Below are 22,377 nucleotides of genomic sequence, written 5' to 3'. Positions count from 1 at the left end.
TCAAGAACTTTTTTCTTCTAATTTGTGTCCATCTATGAACATCTAGAAAAATAGCATCTTCCCACCAAGAAAATTTAGGGTCATGTATTAAAAAAAACGATGAAGCAATGTTTCCTTATCTTGGAGGAAGACTAAAGATATCAACAATGTTCTTCCGGATGTGACCTCATCCATAGAACTTTCCAATGTTTCAGTAACTTTTAAATTACCTGAGGGAACTTCCACCAATGGAGGTTCTCCAGATTTTGCTACTTTCTTAGAAGACATACATGGTAAGAAGTATATCTTTTAGAGGAGAGAGACAGCATCAGATAGGTAATGCAATGTCTACTTCAAAAAACTATAAAATAGATCCTTTGGGGAGATAGTTAACATTTGAGGAAAATTAAGGACTTTCAAGTTCAAATGTCTTATGTGATGTCTAAGTCAGACTGTGGATGTTTTGCGCTAAACGTTCCAAATCCAAATAGGAAATGTAACCATTTTCGAAAAAGCAAAACGTTTTTTGAAAATACAGTTTGTAACATCTTTTTGTTCTTTGTGTGATTTTCAGGCCATAAGCCATTGGAATGTAGGAGGGGCCATCACTTTTAGTAGACTGTTCCTCCAGACATTCCAGGAGTGCAATGGGTACCCTAGGGTACACTGCTGTGGACTTCATGTAAATGCTCCCAGGTACACATCTCACCGTTGCTCCCTTTTCTCTCTTGCTGAGCCATCCAAAATACACCACCCCAACTCTAAACCACTACAATAGCCCTTATGGGTGAAGGGGGCACCTATATGTGAGTATAGTGGGTTCCTGGTGCATTTTGGAGGGCTCACAGTTTTCACCACAAGAGTAACAGAGAGGGGGAGGTATGGGCTTGAGTCCTCCTGTGTACAGTGCACTGCACCGACCACTAGAGTACTCCAGGGATCTACATGCTGCTCTAATACACCTGGCTATAACAGCTGAGACTGTCATAGAGGATGGTAAGTAATATTTTTATTCACATTTTTTGGGGTAGGAGGGGGTCAGTGACCACTGGGGGAGTAAGCTGAGGTCATCTGGTCATTTAGGGAATCTTTTTATGCCTTACTCATTCAAAAAACAGGTCTAGAACAAAATGTTGAAGTTTCAGTCCTGGATGTTTTGGTTTTGTTTCATTATAGCTGTAAAAGTCCAAGTGTTAGGAACACCCTAAGCCCACACTCATCTCACCACTGGAATGCCCCTGATACACCCCCTTGTGATTTGGACGCAGTGTAAACAAATAGCATAGTTAGATGTCTGCAAAATATGTTTTGAAAATACCGATTTGGACGTCTCGAGAAGAAATTCATCCAAATGCTGCTTTATGACATTCTTTGGAATTTTTCTCTTTCGAAAATGAGCCCCCAAATTATTGAAAGGCTCCACCTTTCAGTGCAGGATCAATTTATCTTGAAGTAAAGTAGTCTGTGTATGCTGGACTTATTGAAACTGAGTACTTAAATCTTCAACTTTAGTATGAGAGTCCAGTATCTTTGTTTCCACTGTTTGAATCTTCATTGTGTTGGTCTGCACCATGGGGGTCACTCCAGAGCAAAGACTTTAAAGAGCTTCCAAGGCAGTCCAAATAGATTCCAAACTTATCTCTGCAGGTCTCACCAGTGGGGTGGAAAGTTGTTGAAAATCTCCTCTGTGTGACTGACTATAGTTCCATCCGATGGTGGCGTATTTCCATCAATCACTGCCATGCTGGAAATTATAGAGGAAAACTCTTGCGGCTGTTCCCTGCTCAAAGCTGCTCATTGCTAAGGAACCATCAAAGGAGTCAGCAATGGGGCAGACGATTGCATCCTCTGTGCTGGTGGAGCCGCTGGGCCAGCGGGGCTAAACGAAACCTCGCTCTCAGGGCCTGGGCTCCTCTTCCTGCCCAGATCAGCCGGTATACTCTGGGAATCAGCCATATATTTATTTCATTTTCCGCAAGTGATTCCTGAGGTGACTATGTGGTTTACAATGTCTATTACAAGTACTTTGCACTTTCCCTAATGGGCTCACAATCTGTTATATATTGTACCTGGGGCAATATATTTATAGCTAGCCAAACAGGATGGGAAATGGTGCCTCCATTTCAGTAAATTTCAAACTTGACAACAGCCTCTGATATCAAAAGCAGAGATTATCATGTATGCAGCACGTCGCTCTTCCAAGAACTGACGTACCTCCGGGTCCTCAAAGATTTTGGTACAGTTATGCAGTGTTACCCATAAATGGACTGGATAAAAAAGCCTATACTTAGCACCAACTCGCTTTAGTTGAGTCCATAGAGCTAGCAAATGCTTGAGTTGCTTCTGTGTCATCGGGCTAAGATCCAGAAAAATCAACAATTTATGCCCTGGTATTGCAGTGGGGATTGGGCTTTAACTGCTTGTAAAATCTGCCATACCTGTGGGTAGTGCAAAAATTTAACACTGACAGGACATGGATAGAGAAGATCATCTTGTGATTGTGGCACAGTTCTTTGAACTCGTTCTTTATCCATACGCCTGGAGAATTGTAATTTTAGAATCTGAGCCAGTAACTTCTCAAGAACGCCCATTACATCCTGGTCTTCAACCTCTTCAGAGGTCCCAAAATCCGCCTGTTAATTTTGACCAGGGCCCGTTTCAGTGTCTGCAACTGCCGTTCATGGCGATAGATTTTAGTCAGCTGATCTGTATGAGACGTTTATTCTCCAGTACTTCAGTCTGTGATGTCATAGCTGCTAAATTTTAATAGCCACTACCTCTCCCTTCAGCATGACCAGGGCTGTGCCAGTCTGTTTCTGCAGGTCCTTTATTTGAAGTATTTCTGCGAGGCCTGTCGACAAAGTCGCTTCAAAATCATTTGGAGCCCTGGGTTTCCAAGGGAAAAAGGAATCAGGTTTCAATCGCTTCAACCCAGGACCCACAGTCAATGTAAAGTTAAGTTTGTAGGGCTTAAGTATGGTCATTAACGAGAAATGTCTTCGTTGACCACTCTTTCCCAATGAAAATTAGCACAAGGTAGGAAAAATTGCAGGGCATACTAGGAGCCTCGGCACTAAGCTGCTATCTTAGAACAAGTCCTCCTAAAAGTCCATTAACCCCCAAAGTTGGGCACCAAGTGTTCTTACATTGAATACTTGGTAACACACAAAATAGTTACGTTGGCACGTTTAAAATCTGAGAATGGTTAACATCATGATGACTGCTGCTATTGTTTACAAGCATCAAAACCAGTGCTAATTCAAGTTGTTTTGTGTATGTGTGTAAAATGAGTTCACTGGTCACGTGATCTCTTCAGATTATCGTTGCACCCTACAGGACCCAGGTAGTTCACACTGATTTAGTAGATACTACTAAGAGATTAACAAAGCTATCTGGATGAAAAAACAAAACAAAAAAAAGAACTTAAGCTGAAGTACTCTGATGAATTGAACTAAAGTGCATCTGTACATAGGAAATCTGACTGCGGTATCTTTCTTCATTTTCAAAGCTGTCACCTCCACAGTTTAAAGTTAGGTCTTCCACACAGTCAATTCATATGTTCATGTTGGATTTGTGCTGATCTTTAGGATTCTTTTTTATTACAAGAAGCTGCACTGGGAAGATGTTTTAATGTACATGGGTATCCACACGGCTGTGTAATGAAGACACAGAAATAGACCCCATTTTTGGGGATGGATAATTGGTTACTTACTGCACATGTATTAATTTGCTTCTTGAACTTATTGTAATTTGTGTTATATTCTGTACATTATTATTCACTTTATTGTTTGTTTGTAAGCCACATTGAACTTGAATCTATTTTGGGCTAATGTGGGGTATAAATGTCATGAATGAATGAATATATATATAAATAATTTGCTCCAGGAATTCTGGGGTCATCTTCATCTCACCCAAGACTTGTTTTGCATCATTCAAATCTACTATAAAAAACGTTTAGTGATTATCATATGGAACTGGTCCACTCTTTCTCTACATGAGGTAATCCCAGAAAGGTTCATCTGGCATTTTCCAGAGGCAGGAAATGTATGGGAATATTATGCCTCCTCTGTGCCCAGACATCAGTGATCACTCCAGTTAAGAGGAACTTGTCTTGTGGTTCAAGCTCTATCTGTTCAGTGATGTGCTGGAATGAGGAATTCACGCATCTCTTCTCATCTAAAAAATATGCACTGTCCACTATGTCTTACTGTAGCTTTATAAACTGTATAAACCGTATGTTGCTAATTGCCCTTGCCCATTGCTTTAAGAAGGGAAAGCATCTTAAATTTGTTAAAGTCCACCTCACCGAACAGAGGAGTTGCTTCAGATATCAGAAGCTTGAGACTCCCATGGTCAACTGCTACCTGCAAAATGCTCAAATTTTCCCAGTATCTACATGTTCTGCATTATTGATCAAGCCAGCTCATTTGGGTGCAGGGATGAAGGTGAAAACAAAACAGCTGGTTTAAATGTGGGGACTGAGTAGAGACTGTTGGCATCATAAATTTTCCTCCCCCATGATTATTATATTGGATAGTTCATCTTTTCCCCATTCTAAATTTTGAAGTTGCTGACTAATCGGATTGTATGATACTCCTATAGCCTCCATTTTTCCACATCATAAAGGGTTTATATTTTCAGTTTCTGATTGGTTCCCTGTATAGCAGCATTCTGATTGGTAGGGATGTGAATTCATTTGAAACAACATGGGAAATATTGTCATAGGTCATTTTTTGCCTGAAACTACAGGAAGAAACCCAATATTTTAGGGTTTTTCATGTGTTGTAGCGTGCAAGCTTCTGAAAGAGTGCATATTACTGGAAATAAGTACACACTACTTATAAAGAAATAATATTGCTCCCAAAACAAAAAATGTAAACATACCCCCCCCCCCAAATGATTGTAAATGATACAGGAAACTAAACAAAACAATAATTTGTTTGCAGCTTTGGCACTTTTCCAAAATGCTGTAGACAGGTTTGGTCACATCAAGAAAAACACAATGCGAAAGCATGAATATATTCCTCATGAGCATACTGATGCAGGTTATGTTTGGCAATCAAAACTGACCTGTGTTGAGTGTACTATCGAATAAATCTTCAGGATTTCTATGCTGCATCAGTGGCTTTATTATCTAACAGACATTTGCTCTGTTTTGTAAGTGGAAGAGTAGCCTAATGGTTAGAACAGTGGGTTGAAAACCAGGGGAAACCCAAATCCCACCGCAGCTCCTTGTGAACTTGGACAAATCACCTAACTCTCCATTGCCTTGGGTACAAAATTAGACAGTGAGCCCTACAGGGTCAGAAAAATACCTACTGTACCTGAATGTAAACTGCTTCAATAGCTTTTGAGCTTGCAAGTGGTAGTGGAACCACGATATAACGTGCCCCACAATAACACGAATCCGCATATAACGCTCCCCCCCTTTTTTTTTTTTACATACAGCTCCTTTTGCAACAGACAAATTTTTGGTTCAACTGTGTTCATGTTCTATTTACCCCGCTATAACGCGACAGAACATTTAACACAATGATATTTTATAGATCCCAATCATAGTGTTATATTAGTTCCACTGTATATAAAAGTAAATAATTATAAAATAAAATACTGAAGTTCCTCAATTTTCTTATATGTCGATTTGGTATTGTGCTGAGAATCCACCTCTGAACAACTGCTGTGATTTCAAATGCATATGATAAAAAAAGCCACTCACTGGGACATGTTAATTCGGATTCAAATTTAGACATCATTCCTCTTTTTCATCCTGTATGAATACATGTATATAGAGAAAAATGGCCATGTCCGGTTTTCCACCAGCTCAAAGGCACGCATGGGCATTACAAAAGTAATGCCCATGCGTGCCTTTACATGAGGAAATAAGGGAGTAATTTTCCTTAATCTAAAATGAAACTAAGTTAAATTTAAGGCACGTATACATCTCGGTTTGTAAAACAGGGCAGCTACACATGAAAGTGGTGCCATAGATGTGGAAGCTGTGAAATTTCTACTTCCATGTGTAAATGCCAACACCTTCACATGGAAGCTACTGGGTTTGTACTGTTCATTTTTTTCTAACATGTGTATTTGTCAAATGGCTGTTCCCACTGCACATGCTGCCAAACACACATGCACTCCTGCAGGTACTTTAGAAAAGGCTCTGAGTAGGCAAACCCTTTTCTAAAATATCATCCAACTTGAGCATGTCTTGACCCAGGCGACTTCATTCTGATCTCTATGTTCTATGTAAAATGCGGCTTCACATGTACCTGCTCTGTTTTTCTTTGGTACAAATGTCACTTTGGTTTGAGCTGAAGGAATGAAAACAGAATAACTTACAGAGGTCTTCCCTGTCGAGAGACTGTGCACCTCCTCCAAATAGTCCTTTAAAGAAACCCCTGTTGGGAGCTTCCGGCGTTTCCACTGGCGTGAAGAGTTCACCCAACATTTCCTTTAAAATAAAAGCACAAGGCATTAGATATCATAGTGAGAAACAAAGTTGTGAAAATCCATACTTGCACACTCAGACAGTTTATCAAAAGGCTAAGTGATTGCTTATCTCTATGGAAAATGAACTGATTCCTCCCCCCCACTGCCCATTGTTGTAGCTTAAGAGAATATCAGAATTTACAAAAAGATAAGTGTGTCACACAGCTGGGCGACATTTCCATACAGGCTAATTTATATGGCAGAACAAGGTGGTTTACATTCCAAAACAATATCAGGCAGAAAACAACTACAATCTTGGGACAGGAAACAGTTTAGAACAATCATCCTGAAGAATCAAAACCTGGAGAAGAAAGGTTTGTGGCAGAGAAGGTGGGGGGGGGGGGGGGGGGGGGGAGAGGACAGAGAATAGGAGAGAAGATAAAATAGGGAACAAAATGGAAGCAGAAATCTCAGAAACAAAAATTCCTTAGGTATTATTGAACATTTGGTGATAGAGTCAGGTTTTTAATACAGACTTGATACAGACTTAGTATTGACTGAACAGATAAAGAAAGGGAGCTGTAAAAAAGATTTGGGGCCTGGGAGATTTAAACTGTGGTCATTAATAGAACAAAGTAAACGGGTATGATAAGGTATAGTGAAAGTTGCTAGATGAAACCCAACCAAAAAGCCCTGAAGGTGAGAAAAATAATTTTAAAAATAACACGTTGTTCAATTGGCAGCCAGTGATACTGTTTCAGGAGAGGGGAAATATGATCGGTTCTACTGGTGTGACATAACAGCCTAATAGCTGTGTTCTGAAAAGACCGAAGTTTCCTCAGGATGTACCTCTGCAGAGATTAAACTGTTTCAAGTGTGGTTACAAGTACCTGGCAAGATCAAAAAACAGTACAATAAATTTTAAGCTGCTTATCTTAGAAATAAGCAGTGGATTTTCCCCAAGTCCATCTTAATAATGGATAGATAACCGGGGACATATTGGTGTAAGGCTCTAAAGGTCAATAGTAGATTCTTGAACCGATAATGAAATGATACAAATAACCAACAAGACATTCAAGGAGAGGACTTGTATAATCAAAGAGATGATCATGACAGAGAAAATGGGCTGTTGTATTCTGTACATTTTGTAAACATTTTAGTCTATAAACAGGATATCAGCAGAGACTATATTACAATCCAGTTTACAGAATAGAAATGTGTGTAACAACATGTGCATCATATAAAAGAAAAATAACTGTGGAATGTTTGTAAATAAGTTTGTTTTGAGCACACTCGAGATATGTGGGGTAAAAGTGAAGTGTCCATATTATCCGCAAGTATCTAAAGGAATCAATTGTTGTAAAAAAAGAATTGAAAAAGTAAGGTATCATAGAGTGGCATTTTGGGTCACCGGTGAACCAGAAAACAGTTGTTTTTGAACAGCTAAGTTTGAGATGGTGATTAAGAAGACAACCAGCAATCAGAGTTAAGCAATGCTGAAGAGATGAAAGGTCAGAGCGTCCACTTTTACACAGCTCTTGCATGTGAAAATGTCTAGAATACTATCAGTTATGAGCGAAAGATAAATGAAGGGTAAGAGGGAGCAGATTCCAAAATGTTGGAGCAACCACACTGAAACTAAATGTTCTTGCAGAATGTGAATGAATTTTAAGCCTTCTGGGGAGAGGAAAATACCTGCTATACCTGAATGTAACTCACTTTGAATTACAGAGAAAGACGTGTAAATCCAAATCATTATCCTATAACAGACTTGTCCAACTGACAGCCTACAGGCCAAAATCCAGCCCACCAAGTGTTTTTTTCAGGCCTTCAGAAACTTGGCAATCCTTGTGGTGCTTACAGCAGGATTCCTGCTTCTTCACCATGACATCCAAAAATGGCCTTAAACTTGGCAAACTTGAGAAGAAAATGAGAATCAGGCAGTGCTGGAAGTTCAGACTTGCAAGACTTGAAACCGTGAGACTGACCTGAGCTTCCAGCACACGCAACTCAAGCTTGCAGAGAGCCGTGTGTCAGACTTGTGGGTTCTTGTACCAAGTAGAGCACTGCTGAGCCCGGTAATCGGACCAGGGTCTGCTTGGCAGCCGGACAACCCCGGGTTTCACCTGCACTGACCGCCGTTCCCCAGAGGTGGAGCTCCTAGATGCGGGCAGCCTGCAGGACTTACAAGACGGAGCTAGAAGTGGGGTGGTGAATGTATCAGCCAGGCAGGCAGCAGGCAGGAGAATGATCCAGGTACAGGCAAAGTCAATAGGCAGGCAGCAGGTAGGGGAGTAATCCAGGAACAGGTAAAGTTAGCAACGAGGGACAAAGTAGAGAAGAAGCAAACTACAGAGCAAGTAACACCTACCAAAGTAGAAGCCGCAGCATTGAGGCAGGGAAGGGTTCCACAGAAATAGTGCTGGCATCAGGCATTCACTGGAAACAGCTGAGAAGGAGAGTAAGGGAAGCAGCCAGGCATTCAATAGGGAAAGAGCAGAGAAGGCGGGACAGAGAGCCCATAGGTTAAGGGCTGAGAGATGGACAACCAGAACCCCAGTCACGGGGATCCAACCCCCATGGAGCAAGGACGAAGGGCAGAGATGCTGTGAAGGGAACCCTGGCCCTACACCGACAGAGGGAGTGCCATTACTGGCAAGGTGAGGGGCGTGACACAGTGTTCACTCATGACCCCACCCCTCCATCCACAGTCTTCACCGTATCTCTTTCCCGTCACCTAGGTGAGGGGAAAGAGACAGGGTGAAGAATGTTTGGGGGGAGGGTCATGAGAGACAGCAAGTGAAACTGGGTGAAGTCTGGAGAGGGGACAATGCTCCATTGTATTTTCTCACTATTTGAGTAAACATGCAGTAAAATCTGACGGTGCGTGTTTCGGCCCTCTGAATGTACAAAATATAAAATGTGGCCCCTGATAGAAAAAGGTTGGAGAAGCCTGTTCTATAAGTTGTCTCAATTTTTACTCCTTTATTAAAAACAAATCTTTCTTCACCCTGCCTACATTTTCTTCTGAACATGCTTCCATAAGTAAGTGAAATACTGCTAAACTAAGGTAAAGTTGCTTTAAAGCTGGAGATACTTGTGTAACTTATAGTACTCTCTAAGGGGCCCTTTTACTAAGCCGTGTAAGTGCATATGCGCATCCTATGCGCATCAATTTTGAACTACCGCCTGGATACTGTGTGGCCCATGCAGTAATTTCATTTTTGACACACATCTACTATGGGTGACAGAGAATATTTTTTTATTTTCCGGCGCACAGCGCTAATGGGGGCAGAAATTGGTATTGTACGCGCGCTGACAATTACCACCTGGCTAATGCATGAGACCTTACTGCTAAGTCAATGGGTGGCGGTAAGGTCTCAGGCTCAAAATGGACGTGTGCCAATTTTCATTTTGCCGCATGTCCATTTTCGGCCAGAAAAAAAGAGAGGCCGTTTTTTGCAGGTGCACTGAAAAATGGACCTGCGCGCATCCAATAAACGCGTCTACACCAGCACAGGCCACTTTTGGTGCACCTTAGTAAAAGGAATCCTAAGTTACACCAGTGCTCTGTCCAGACCCCACCCATGTGTACAACTACCTCCATAATACATGCTGTCAGAGTTATACACATAGTTAAAGACTAGCAAGTAGGCGCAGATCTGGCTCATAAGCACATATATGTGTTCTAAATATTTATACACGTAACTGGCACATGAATGTTACCACCTACTTATAGTCTCACCCCCTGAATTTATAAGAAGAATGGGTCATGGCTCCAACACAGCTGCATAACCATATGCTGGATTTTTTTACCTGCAGATTTTCACATGTTTCTTGACTATAGGTGATCCTCTGGATTTCTGTCGGTGACACTAGGTATAACGCTTGTCCATTGTTGGTGAAGCAGAATGTTCTGGCTATCCGCATGTTGGTAAGTGGCAAGTAATTTACATCCAACAATGGCCTTAAACTTGGCAAACTTGAGAAAAAAATGAGACAACAATCAAGAAAAAAAGAAGGAGATCTGTTTCTCAAGTGTACTGCATTTATAGTGACTGTAAAAATATCGGCTTGCGACAAAACACACTTTATACTCAGCTAGTTCATGAAAAATTAATTTATACTTCCTTTCAGCAATGGTATCTGGCAGCAAGAGTCAAGATAAACTGCCTAAAGATGCCATAAAGCAGCAGTATTATCAATGATCATTTGGATTTCTATAGCATATTTCAACAAAGCAGGAAACTGCATTGCTTACCAATTTAGAACTTTAAAAACATAATGCCAGTGTTGGGTCAAGGGGTTGTGGTCCTGCTTTTTACAGTGCTGAGAGAACATCACTTTGCTCTCCTCCATGCTCGGCTGCTGGCAACACACCAGGTTTAAACCCAAGAGCAAAAAGTTCCTGTTCTCACACTTAAACCTGCTGGTGGTCGAGCAGAGAAGAGAGCACAGTAGTAAGAACAAAACATGCTCTTGATGTTGTGAATGGTGAGCTGGTGAAGCAGGCTTTTGGTGCCCTTGAGCCGACCTTGAATCCTGCAGACAACTGGCAGCACATTTCAGGCACCTGGAATGCAAAAATGCTTTCAAAGAAACGGGGGAAGAAGGAACATTATCACTGTTAATACACAGTTGAATAGTAGATGTAGACACAGGGAAGCATACTTTGCAATTAACATTAATTGCAACTAAAACTAGAATCTAACTGACAGTAGAATATTTATTCCAATGTCACTTCTACAGCAAATGCTGGTACCATTCATGCAAAGCTGGTCCGAGCAGCAAAATCAACAAAGTTTCTTGTACTGTCAACTAAGGAAGAGTTTTTAGCAATAGTTCAGACTTGTCGCCAGCATGGGAAAATCTCCATGTTTCTTCAGTCCCAGATTAATTTTAGTTTACTACATTGAGATTAGATCTGATCAACTTTGTCTGTCAGGGAAAAATGTCTGAATAACCTTGCTACACCATGATTCTGACGCCACAGCCTATTACAGTAATGATCAGAGGGCAAGCTGATAGGATAATGGGATTCTATTCTGAGAAATTTGAATTTCAGATAAGGATCTGATATTGTAGGGTTTAAAAAAAAAAGAAATAGTAATTCTTTATCTCATGGATATAACATTAACATCTTTCCAGATTTGTCTCCAGCAAAGCAAGTGGCAAGAAACAATTTATTTCAATGTGCCCTTGGGCTATTTCATTAGGATATATTTTTTTTAATTTTAGTGAAGGTATTATCATCAAATTCTAAGGGAAATGTTTATCTTTATTGAACCAGACTACGTGAAAGAATTTCTTCAAAACAAAAGCCTCCACCTAAAGCCACCAGACTAAGTTTCCAAGTATATTTAAGTCTTGATGTACTGCTGAAGAGAAGGTTCTGTCGGTTTACAATAATTATTAATAAATAAATCTGCAATTGAAAGAAACTACAATGAGGACAGGAAAGAAGATACTCACAGAAGAAATAGCGACTCCAACATACAGAACATCATCACAAGATGGCAACCAGGCCAGCAGGCTGCAGAAGTCGGCTCTAATCAAATGCCTTAGCAAATAAATAAGCTTTAAGTTGGGCCTTAAATGAGGATACGGAGGCCTCCTGCCTAAGTGTCTGGGGGCAGCATTCCAAAGAAGGGGACCCATTACATGGAAAGTTCGAGAACGTATAGAGGATAGGCAAACAGTGCGGAGGGATGGGACCTGAAACAGAGATTCCTGAGATGAATGGAGCATTCTAGAGGGGCAGTACGGTACTAAATATTGCAAAAGATGGGAGGGTTGACCAGAGTGGTAAATTTTATAAACTAACAAAGGCACCTTATAGGAAACACAGAATGAGACAGGCAACCAGTACTCCTCACAGAGTAAAGGAGTCACATGACCAAACTGTTTTGCTCCAGTGAGAAGGCGAATAGCAGTGTTCTGGACGAACTGCAAGCACTGGATATCTTTCTTTTGAAGACCCTATAATAGTGCATTATAGTAGTCAAGGCCAGTTAGGACAAAAAATGAAGAAGGACTCTAAGTGCCGATGTAGTAAACAACCAGAGGATCGAATAGAGTTTCCATAATTAGAAGGGACAGCTACATATAATCCTGGCAATATGAATATGAAATGTCAGTGTCACATCCAAGATGACTCCAAGAACTTGAACTGATGAAAATAGGGTGAGGGATGTTCCAGCTATTGTTACAGACTGAATTAAAGGCTGGGGTTCCAGATGAGTTACTTCATATTTTTCTTCTAAAACGGGGTTCCTTAATGTTAAACTCTCAGGCTTTATTCTTTTTTTCAATAATTTTATCTTGATTTCTTAGCAGATATGAAAATTGAAATAATGAAAACCACTTGAATTTGAAAGTGCTTCTTTACGGATTAAGGACTGGTGTTCTGATGGCAATCCTTTATTTCCACTAGTCAGCTTCAGCTAAAGATCTACAATGTATTTACTGGTCTTGGTTTCTCGTTTTCCCCAGAAATCATACAGCAGGCCAGTACAATATAACTACTGTACAAATAAACTTAAAAGAGATTTCATGAAGACTGCAAAAGTAAAAAACAAACAAAGAAACCCTGTTCATTTAAAAGCAACTGATCCATGCTTAAATCTAATGAAATTTGCAAATAATAAAATGACAAAGGAAAAAGCTAACAATTATAAATTGCTACTTTCTTTTGAAACGTAAGTGATCCCAGTTTTTCTTTTGTTGCAAATGTCACAGGTATTCATCAGTAGAATGTCATAATCTTCTACACGATAACGTTTCCTATTCATGCTTTACTTATCAGCCTAAAAAATCGGCGCTGAAATTAGTGCCAAGCATATTCTATAATCTGCACCTAGATTTAGGCGCTGATTATAGAATATGCTTAGTTGATATTTCAGTGCCGATATATGCAAGTATCCATTTACGCCAAAGAAAACCTGGCGTAAATCTCAGTGCATAGATTTAGGCATACTGGGCCATATTCTATAACTAGGCGCCTACATTTTGGAACGCCAATAAAACACCCATTTCCCCGCCCATAACCACACTCCTTTTTGCCTCCACACGTTAGACGTTTGGCGTACATCATTACAGAATATGGTTAGTGAGTTGTGCTTCTAAATTCTAATCAGTGCCAATTAGTGCTCATTATTGCTTGTTAAGTGCTGTTATCAGTGCTCATTAGTTTGTTAAGCCAATTAAGTTAAGCGCAATGCTATAGAATCCACACCGATTTCAGCGCCTAAATCTACTCACACTATATAGAATCTGGGGGTATATGTATTGACTGGAAACATGTTAAAAATAATGATAGGATTTCTGTTATACTCCACATGCCAATCTATAAAGTTCACATCTTACTTATAATTTCAAATACTATATATTTACAGGTGAATATATAGCAATAAGACAAGACAGGCTGTGCTTTCTTTGACCACTGCATAATTAATTCATAGTATGCGTTTTGCGGCACACATGATTTTAAGGTCAAAGCAGCATTAGAATGCCCAGTTATGCATATTCCATTATGCTACTGTACAATAACGCGGCCAGTAAAAATTATGCATATCTGATGTTGTACTGGATTTTTGAGCTGGAAAACAGAACACCAGCATGACATCACAAAACAAAATCAGACAGCTTTTACTTAACAGGGAACACCTTACTACCATATCAGTAAGAAATAACATGGTGGAGTGTGCTGTCAAAAGTTACATACCCTGGGTCATCTAAACATCTATGTAGCCATGATAAATGTTCAATATTTGGTTTTCTACAAAGAGGGCAATTTTAACACAGGTCTCCTAGGCTAACAGGGCTGGAAGCTGCCTATTTTTTAGACATGTGGAGGGGCATTTTCAATATGTCTAAGTCCAAGTTTGGTTGTTTTGCGCTAAATGTCCCAAATCTGAATAGGGAATATAGCCATTTTTGAAACAGCAAAACAACTATCTTATGGCCACATGCTGGATGACTTTCTGCTCTGTGCGTTTATCATTTTGCCGTTTAAAAAAAAACAAAAAACAGCGGTCCAAGTGCAAAGCACACAAAATCAAGCCACTGGGATGTAGGAAGGGCCAGCATTCTTAGTACACTGGTAACACAGACATCCCAGGAGAATAATGGGACATCCAAGGAGAATAATGGGGCACCCCAGGGGGCATTGCTGTGGACTTCATATAAAGGCTCTCAGGTACACTTCTTATCTTTGCTCCCATATCTTGTCTGCTGAGCCCTCCAAAACCCAATGCTCCCAACTGTACACCACTATAATAGCCCTTATGGGTGAAGGGGTCACCTATATGTGGGTACACTAGGTTTTTGGTGAGTTTTGGAGGGCTGACACATTCCACCACAAGTGTAACAGTTAGAGTGGGATATGGGCCTCAGTCCCCTTCTCCACAACTGCACTGCACTGAGCACTAGGTTACTCCAGGGACCTGCTATAACATCTGAGGCTGTCATACAGACTGGTACATACTGTTTCTTTTATATCTTTGGGGAGGGGGTGGGCGGGGGTCAGTGACCACAGGGGGAATAAAAGGAGGTCATTCCTTTATTCCTCCAGCAGTTAATTTATCATTTAGGGCACTTTTTTGTGGCTTAGTCATTATTATGGCTGAAAAACGTTTAGGTCTTAGGAACGCCGAAATTACATCCCCAACACGCCCCCTTAAGATCTGGACACACTGCAGATGAACAGCATAGAAAAATGTCTTGAAAATCAGTTTCAAAAATACCAATTTGGACATTTTGGAGAGAAAAACAACCAAATGCTGCTTTATGCCATTTTTTCTCTTTCGAAAATGAGTCCCATAGGTATTTATGTGTCTTCATAGAATTCTAGCACAGTTTCTGCAAAAATCGCATCTAGCTTAAAGACACAGAAATTGTGCCTGCTCGACAACAGGTGTAAATGGTATGTGTGTACAATTTGTTCTGCTCAAACTCAGCTTCTGAGTGGGCCTACTGTACAAGCAACACACCAGCTTGCACCACTCATACTTTTAAATGTGATCTAATTTTATAAAAACCCATTTATGCATATAAATCAGCATTCAACATACAAAAGTGATTTATAAAAATACCCTGCAAATGTTTTTCCCATAAATTCCCCTTCTACAGTCAGCAGTATTAAATGTTTCCCTCTTCTGAGCAGCTCTTCACAGTCTTTGTGGGCCAATGATATCAAGAACAACCTAAGAGTTTCACAGTGTGTTGTACTCTTCTCAGAAATAGCCTTTTAAATCTGTGGTAAGGCTCTAAAGATATTTTGTGAATCCACATCTTGAGCTGTTAACAAAATGCACAGTAAAAAGTCAAATAGTAGGAATAAATAGACAATGGAAGATAATGAGGTGCCAAGAAGTACATGTGAGAAGGCAGATATGGGCTCAACCTCAGAAGAGGAGATATTGTTCCTGGTATATTCATGATAGAAAAGGGCTGACCTATAGGCCACTGGTACCCAAACCCAGTCCTCAGGACACACCCAGCCAGCTGGGTTTTGGGGATATCCACAATGAATAATCATGAGAGAGATTTGTATATCAAGGAGGCAGTGAAAGCACATCTCTTTCATGCATATGCATTTTGGATATCCTGAAAACCTGACTGGCTGGGTGTGCCCCAAGGACTGGGTTGAGAAGCACTCCTATAGGTAACATTAATTTTAACCTGAGCTTAACCTATACTACAGATTCAGCATACTTTTTCGTGAACCTAATTCAGATCATAAACTTTGGTCCTGGATCAGGAGTCTTTTAAGCATTTACCAATCCTATCCTTTCCAGTCAGGGTTTCAGGACTGTCACAATAAATATGCACGAATTGGAAAATATTTGAGACCCAGGTCATGCAAACCTAACACAAAAGCTACTTTCCTTCTTTCTCATTTATGGACACGTTATTTATGTTTCTACATTTTTAAATCAAACACGTGAATAAAGTTCATCTTACCTAAAAGTCATTATATGTCCATTGGCACAGAAACATGCAAGGCAGATACTATTACTCATTGTTACTATATCCCCACGCAGAACAAATGAAGTCTCTGTTATATTGTGTTTATAAATGCAGTTCTGGGATGGCAATACGATTACTTTTGCTTGCTTTTCTGAGCATATCACGGCATATTGGTTTTCACTGATTTCCTGAGAGGAAGAAGGGGAGACTGAAACTGGCCGCCGCTTTTTCGATTTCTCTTTGTCGTCTTTGTCTTCGGGCATATTGGTTTCTCTCCAGGATTCAAAGGGTGGTGGAATTAAACATCCTGTAGTATCCAGAAAGGCCATTCTCAGGACTGCCCCTTTTAGCCTCAGTATGGTTCCTATCAAGCAAAAGATAAACAAGCCCTAAGAATCAATGCAAAATTGTTTCATCTTTCAATGTAGACATTTAAAAGTATTTTTGATAAGGTTACAATGTACTAAGTTTCCATATTTCCAATTATGCACCATCCTTTTCACCAATTAGCAGGTATTCCTAGTTGAAGTTTGTTTTGGCTAAGAGAAATTCTCTTGTATATAATTTAGAAGGATTAGGTGCTGTTTGTATGTGTGTAAAGCACATTTACATATACAAAATTGGCGTATGCTTATAGATAGCAAGATGTGCTTAGTTGTGTACAATGACGGCACATATCCTTTTGAAGACAGCATAGCCCTGGATGTGGTTTAGGAGGACATTCAAGGTGTATTTTACAACAGCAATGCACATATATCCTGGAAAATGTTCCTGCCAGCTTTCACACCTGGTTCAAGTTGAATGTTACTGTGGGCTAACTTTTCATTTTGGCCAGGGCTTGGGAAGAGAAGTTGAGGAGGGAACTGTGCTTACCTTTCTGGTGATCAAAACTACCTTGAATTTGCATGAATGGGAGTTTTGGAGGACAGATCCTGGATATGCAGTTTTGCAGACAATGAGGGGCATAATCCAACGGGGACGACCATCTCTAAGGACGCTCCGGTGAAGGGGCGGGGAAACATGTATTATTGAAACAAGATGGACATCCATCTTTCGTTTCGATAATATGGTCGGGGACGCCCAAATCTCAACATTTAGGTAGACCAATGTTGAGATGGTGGACCTTAGAGATGGTCGTCCCCGGTTTTCGACCATAATGGAAACCGAGGACGCCCATCTCAAAAACGACCAAATTCAAGCCCTTTGGCCGTGGGAGGAGCCAGCATTCGTAGTGCACTGGTCCTCCTCATATGCCAGGACACCAACCAGGCACTCTAGGGGGCACTGCAGTGGACTTCACAAATTGCTCCCAGGTGCATAGCTCCCTTACCTTGGGTGCTGAGCACCCCAACCCCCCCCCCCTAAAACCCACTCCCCATAACTGTACACCACTACCATAGCCCTTAGGGTTGAAGGGGGGCACCTACATGTGGGTACAGTGGGTTTCGGGTGGCTTTTGGAGGGCTCACATTTACCACCACAAGTGTAACAGGTGGGAGGGGGGTGGGCCTGGGTCCGCCTGCCTAAGTGTACTGCACCCACTAAAACCTGCTCCAGGGACCTGCATACTGCTGTGGTGGAGCTGGGTATGACATTTGAGGCTGGCATAGAGGCTGGAAAAAATGTTTTTTAATTTTTTTTAGGGTGGGCGGTCATCCCCAACTCCCTCCGGTGGTCATCTGGTAAGTTGAGCACCTATTCGAGGCTTGGTCGTGAAAAAAAAAAGGGACCACGTAAAGTCGACCAAATGCTTGTGAGGGACGCACTTCTTTTTCCATTATCGGCCGAGGACACCCATCTCCCCGTCCTGCCTTCGGTACACTGCCGACACCCCCCCCCCCCCCCCCCCCCGTGAACTTTGGTCGTCCCCGTAACAGAAAGCAGTTCAGGATGCAAAAAAATCGGCTTTCGATTATGCCGATTTGGGCGACCTCGGAAGAAGGACGCCCATCTCCCAATTTGTGTCGGAAGATGGGCATCCTTCCCTTTCGAAAATAAGCTAGTATGTCATTTATATGCCTAAGTAGCAAAACCACTGCTTAGACATGTAAGTAGTGCTACTTGAATCTTCAAAGTCCCATCTGATGCCACTTAGTTTTAGTATATTCCCTTTGTAAAATGGCTCCTTTTGATATGTTCGAGCCTTTCAGAAAATACTATCGCAGTTGCATACACACAGACCTGTTTTCTGAGACAGATATCTTATACAAGATTGGGCTGTGTATCAGTTCACAGCCATTCATTAAGATTGACACCGAATTGATCTTTCAGAAGGCCAGCTAAGACTCTCAGTAAATCCCTTCAGCAATGTATAGCTGTAGAGGCTAGGACCCTGCTTATATAACTATGGTGAGAGCTTGGTTTAACAACTTTCTGCTATTACTAAGGACAGTGCTGTGTCCCAAAGAGAGCTGCTTTTTCTAATAATTTGTTCAAGGATGTGTATCGCAACCTGATTCTCTTGTGCTATACCAAGAATTCAGGTCAGACCAACCCAGTCCTTCAGAACCTGTTTAGAGTCTGGGTTCTTGGAATTTCACCCTTAATGAAGCAAACTGGATGTCCTTGTGGTTTAGAGGGTCAGAAAGCCCAGAACAAGGGGCGGTGCCTGTGGACCACGTGCTACAGCCAGAACTGTCTATAACTGGTATGTTCAAGAATAATATTTGTCTAGTGCTATCACTAGAGCTAGTGCGGTCACTGGATCTGAGCTAGCATCCCCCTGATATGATCTCAAGCTCATACACATTCCTGCTGCTTGGGGGATTTCGCTTCATCTTCTTGCCCGCATTCTAGTGAGAGGGACTCATTACAGAAAACAGCAGCTGAGGATCTGACATCTCTGATACCCAGAGATGGCCTCCCCTATCAGGTTGTAGCCAAGCTCTCTATCGTAATGGGAGATAACCAGAAATCTATAATTGGGGATTATGTTAAGTGTGCATTTACTCTATATTACTTTTACTTTTCCTAAGTTACTTAAAGGCTCATTTTCAAAGCACATAGACTTACAAAGTTACATAGGTTACTATGCAGCTCATTTTCAAAAGAGAAAAACATCCAAAAAGTAGCATAAATCTGCATTTGGACGTTTTTCTCACAAAAACGTCCACATTGGTATTTTCAAAACCAATTTTTAGACATTTTTCTATGAAGTCTGTCAGAAGTGCATTCAAATAACAAGGAGGCGTGTCAGGAGCATATTAAAGGCAGGATCTGGACGTTCCTAACACTTGGTCGTTTTTCAGCCATAATGGAACAAAACAAAACCGTCCAGGACTAAAACTAAGACGTTTTGAGCTAGGTCTGTTTTCATAACGAATAAGGCACAAAAGGGTGCCGTAAATGACCAGATGACCACTGCAGAGAATCAGGGGTGACCCCCCAATACCCCCCCAGTGGTCACTGACCTCCTTCCACCCCCCACAAATGTGAATACAAATATGATTTAGCAACCTCTATGACAGCCTCAGATGTCAGAGCCAGGTCTATTAGAGCAGCATGCAGGTCCATGGAGTAGTGGAGTGGTCAGTACAGTGCAGTGCACCACAGAGCGGGGGACTCTGGTTCCTATCTCCCTCTACCTGTCACATTTGTGGTGGAAACTGTGAGTCCTCCAAAACTCACCAGAAACCCACTGTACCCATATATAGGTGCCCCTTCACCCATAAGAGCTATTGGCTGTGGGCAGTGGGTTTTGGGGGGGGCTCAGCAGACAAGATAAAGGAGCAACGGTGAGATGTGTACCTTGGAACATGTTTTTGAAGTTCACTAGGGTGTCCCATTTATCTGGGATGTCTGGGAGACCAGACTGCTAAAACTGCTGGCCTCTCCTACATCCCAATAGCTTGATTTTCTACGTTTTTCACTTGGATGTTTTATTTTTTTTTTTAATGGACCAAAATACAAAATGTCCAAAGCATAGGACCTTGTTAGAAACAGTATTTTCGAAAACAAAAGATAGACGTTTTTCTTTTTGGAAAACGACCTTCTTCCTTATTCAGATTTTGGACATTTTTTGCAAAACGTCTAAGGTTGGACTTCGCCATCATATAAAAAATGCCCCTCCACGTAACTTTGTAAGTCTAAGTGCTTTGAAAATACACCTCAGTGTCTCTGTTCTGGTTCTGTTTTTGTGTATAAAGTTGCCTGTGTCGTGGCTTGTAATAAAGTTGATTCTATTTTTATAACCCTTGGGCGTTGTGTCCTACACTTGTCAGTATAACCGGGGCTGTGGACCTGGATCTATAAACCAGGGTACTTGAGTGTGACTTCTAGGGTGCTGTCTGTACTGTCCTTTTGTAAGCAGTGATATCTGTATTACCCCCACAGCATTAATGGAAAAAGTTCTTATCCTTTTAAAATGTTAAAGTCTGGAATGAATAGAAATGTAATATGGATAAGGGGTGTAAAAGTAAAAGCCAACCTTTTCTAACATGTAAATTTCATTTGTAACAAACTTTTTAAACACAGAGAAAGCAAATAATATATTACAAAGAAGAAGAATACACCTCCACTCTAACTTTCCTATTTATATCTGTATTGTGCAGCATCTACTGCTATAAATTCGCACTGAATGGTGTGCTAGAGCAGGTGACAAGATGAGAACACTGTTAGATCTACGCAAAAATAAAACTCAGGCATAAAATAAATTATGGATAGTAAAGTGGGAGGACTTCTGAACAGCACCCTTAGAAACAGATGATTTTAATTCCTGTTGTATGTACATACCGCTGGGGGAGACAATAACCGGTTGAAGAAGTCTTTGTTCTCCTCCTGGGGGAAGGTTGAGTACGACAGCTAGTACTGTACCCAGCGTAGTCCCAACCCATAAACATGGGGAAGTTGATGTGTCAGTCTTCCTGGTGAAAGTCTCACAGAAATGCAGAGCTGAAATTGCTTCCCGGGATTCTTTGTCAATGCTGGTTACACTTGAACTCCGAGATCGGCTAAAGTTGTTGTCTCTGACATCTAAAAGCATTTCAACTAAATTAAAAAGATGTCCAAAACAAAATTTCAAGCTGCTATTGAAAAATAAAGGTGCACAAACATACAAAAAACGTAAAAGTACAAGCACAATGTTCAAATTTGCAAATGTGCTACAGTTTGTAGTGTTTGATTCACTTTCATTTGCACTTCTGTTTTTAGAAAAACTGGAATAAAGGAAGAGGTTATCAAACTGTGCTTATCAAAATAATTTTCAGAAAAATCAGAAACAGGAATATAACATAAGTAATGGCAATAACTCTTTCTTTAAAAAAAGCCATAATATACTTTATTGATATTTTACTGATGCAAATGTACTTTTGGCATAATGTTCTAATATTCTACTAGCTATTGTCTTCTTGTTATAGGGACCCTATCAAAGCTGAAAAATAGAGTAGAGGAATTTGAACATTAAATTATACTGATAACAGTGCTGCAATGCATTGAGTGCAAAAGAGGAAAAATAATCCATTGTACCATCTCTTTTATTTTACATCCATCTTCTCTATGCTACAGTAGCAAAGATATGCAAATTTAACCATAAAGATTTATCAGCTTCTCAACAATTTACCTAATTCCATGCTTTTAATCAAATGTTGATATTACCACATCTAGGGCCCTGTTTACTAAGCTACGTGCAAATGTTTTAACGCATGTTAAAAATTAGCACATGCTAACACTAGAGACACCCATAGAAATATAATGGTTGTCTCTATCAATAGCACGCACTAATTTTTAGCGTGAGCTATAAAGTTAGCACATTTACAACACGGCTTAGTAAACAGGGCCCTTAGACTATTGCAATTCACTTTATTTATGTTTGCCTTCTAGGTTGCTGAAGAAACTTCAACTTATTCAAAATATTAAAAAAGATTATAGTGTTTCACAATCTCTTATTAAGCTTCACTGGTTTCCCATACGAGCTCATACAATCTATAATGTAGCGTGTGTTGTATTCCAAACTTTTTATGGACTTACATCTGAGTTAGTGGTTTATTTGTTGGAAAAGCCATC

The 22,377-nt window shown here is 40.6% G+C and overlaps 1 protein-coding gene across 1 annotated transcript in view; it reads right to left on the bottom strand.

The window, feature by feature from the left end:
* The window catches only part of STXBP5 (syntaxin binding protein 5), a 789,999-nt gene that overhangs the window by 10,638 nt on the left and 756,984 nt on the right, over positions 1-22,377 (bottom strand). The window contains exons 23-26 of the mRNA XM_030194976.1: positions 21,109-21,348; positions 16,372-16,741; positions 10,225-10,390; positions 6,319-6,430 (exon numbers count right to left, since the gene is read on the bottom strand). Coding sequence (XP_030050836.1) covers positions 6,319-6,430; positions 10,225-10,390; positions 16,372-16,741; positions 21,109-21,348 — 888 coding nt within the window. The remainder of the gene's footprint in view (positions 1-6,318; positions 6,431-10,224; positions 10,391-16,371; positions 16,742-21,108; positions 21,349-22,377) is intronic.

Source organism: Microcaecilia unicolor, chromosome 3 (genome assembly GCF_901765095.1).
Source record: "Microcaecilia unicolor chromosome 3, aMicUni1.1, whole genome shotgun sequence".
In the NCBI taxonomy this organism is placed as follows: Eukaryota; Metazoa; Chordata; class Amphibia; order Gymnophiona; family Siphonopidae; genus Microcaecilia; species Microcaecilia unicolor.
Note: the sequence above shows the minus strand (reverse complement) of the source record. Positions and strands in the feature narration are given on the sequence as shown.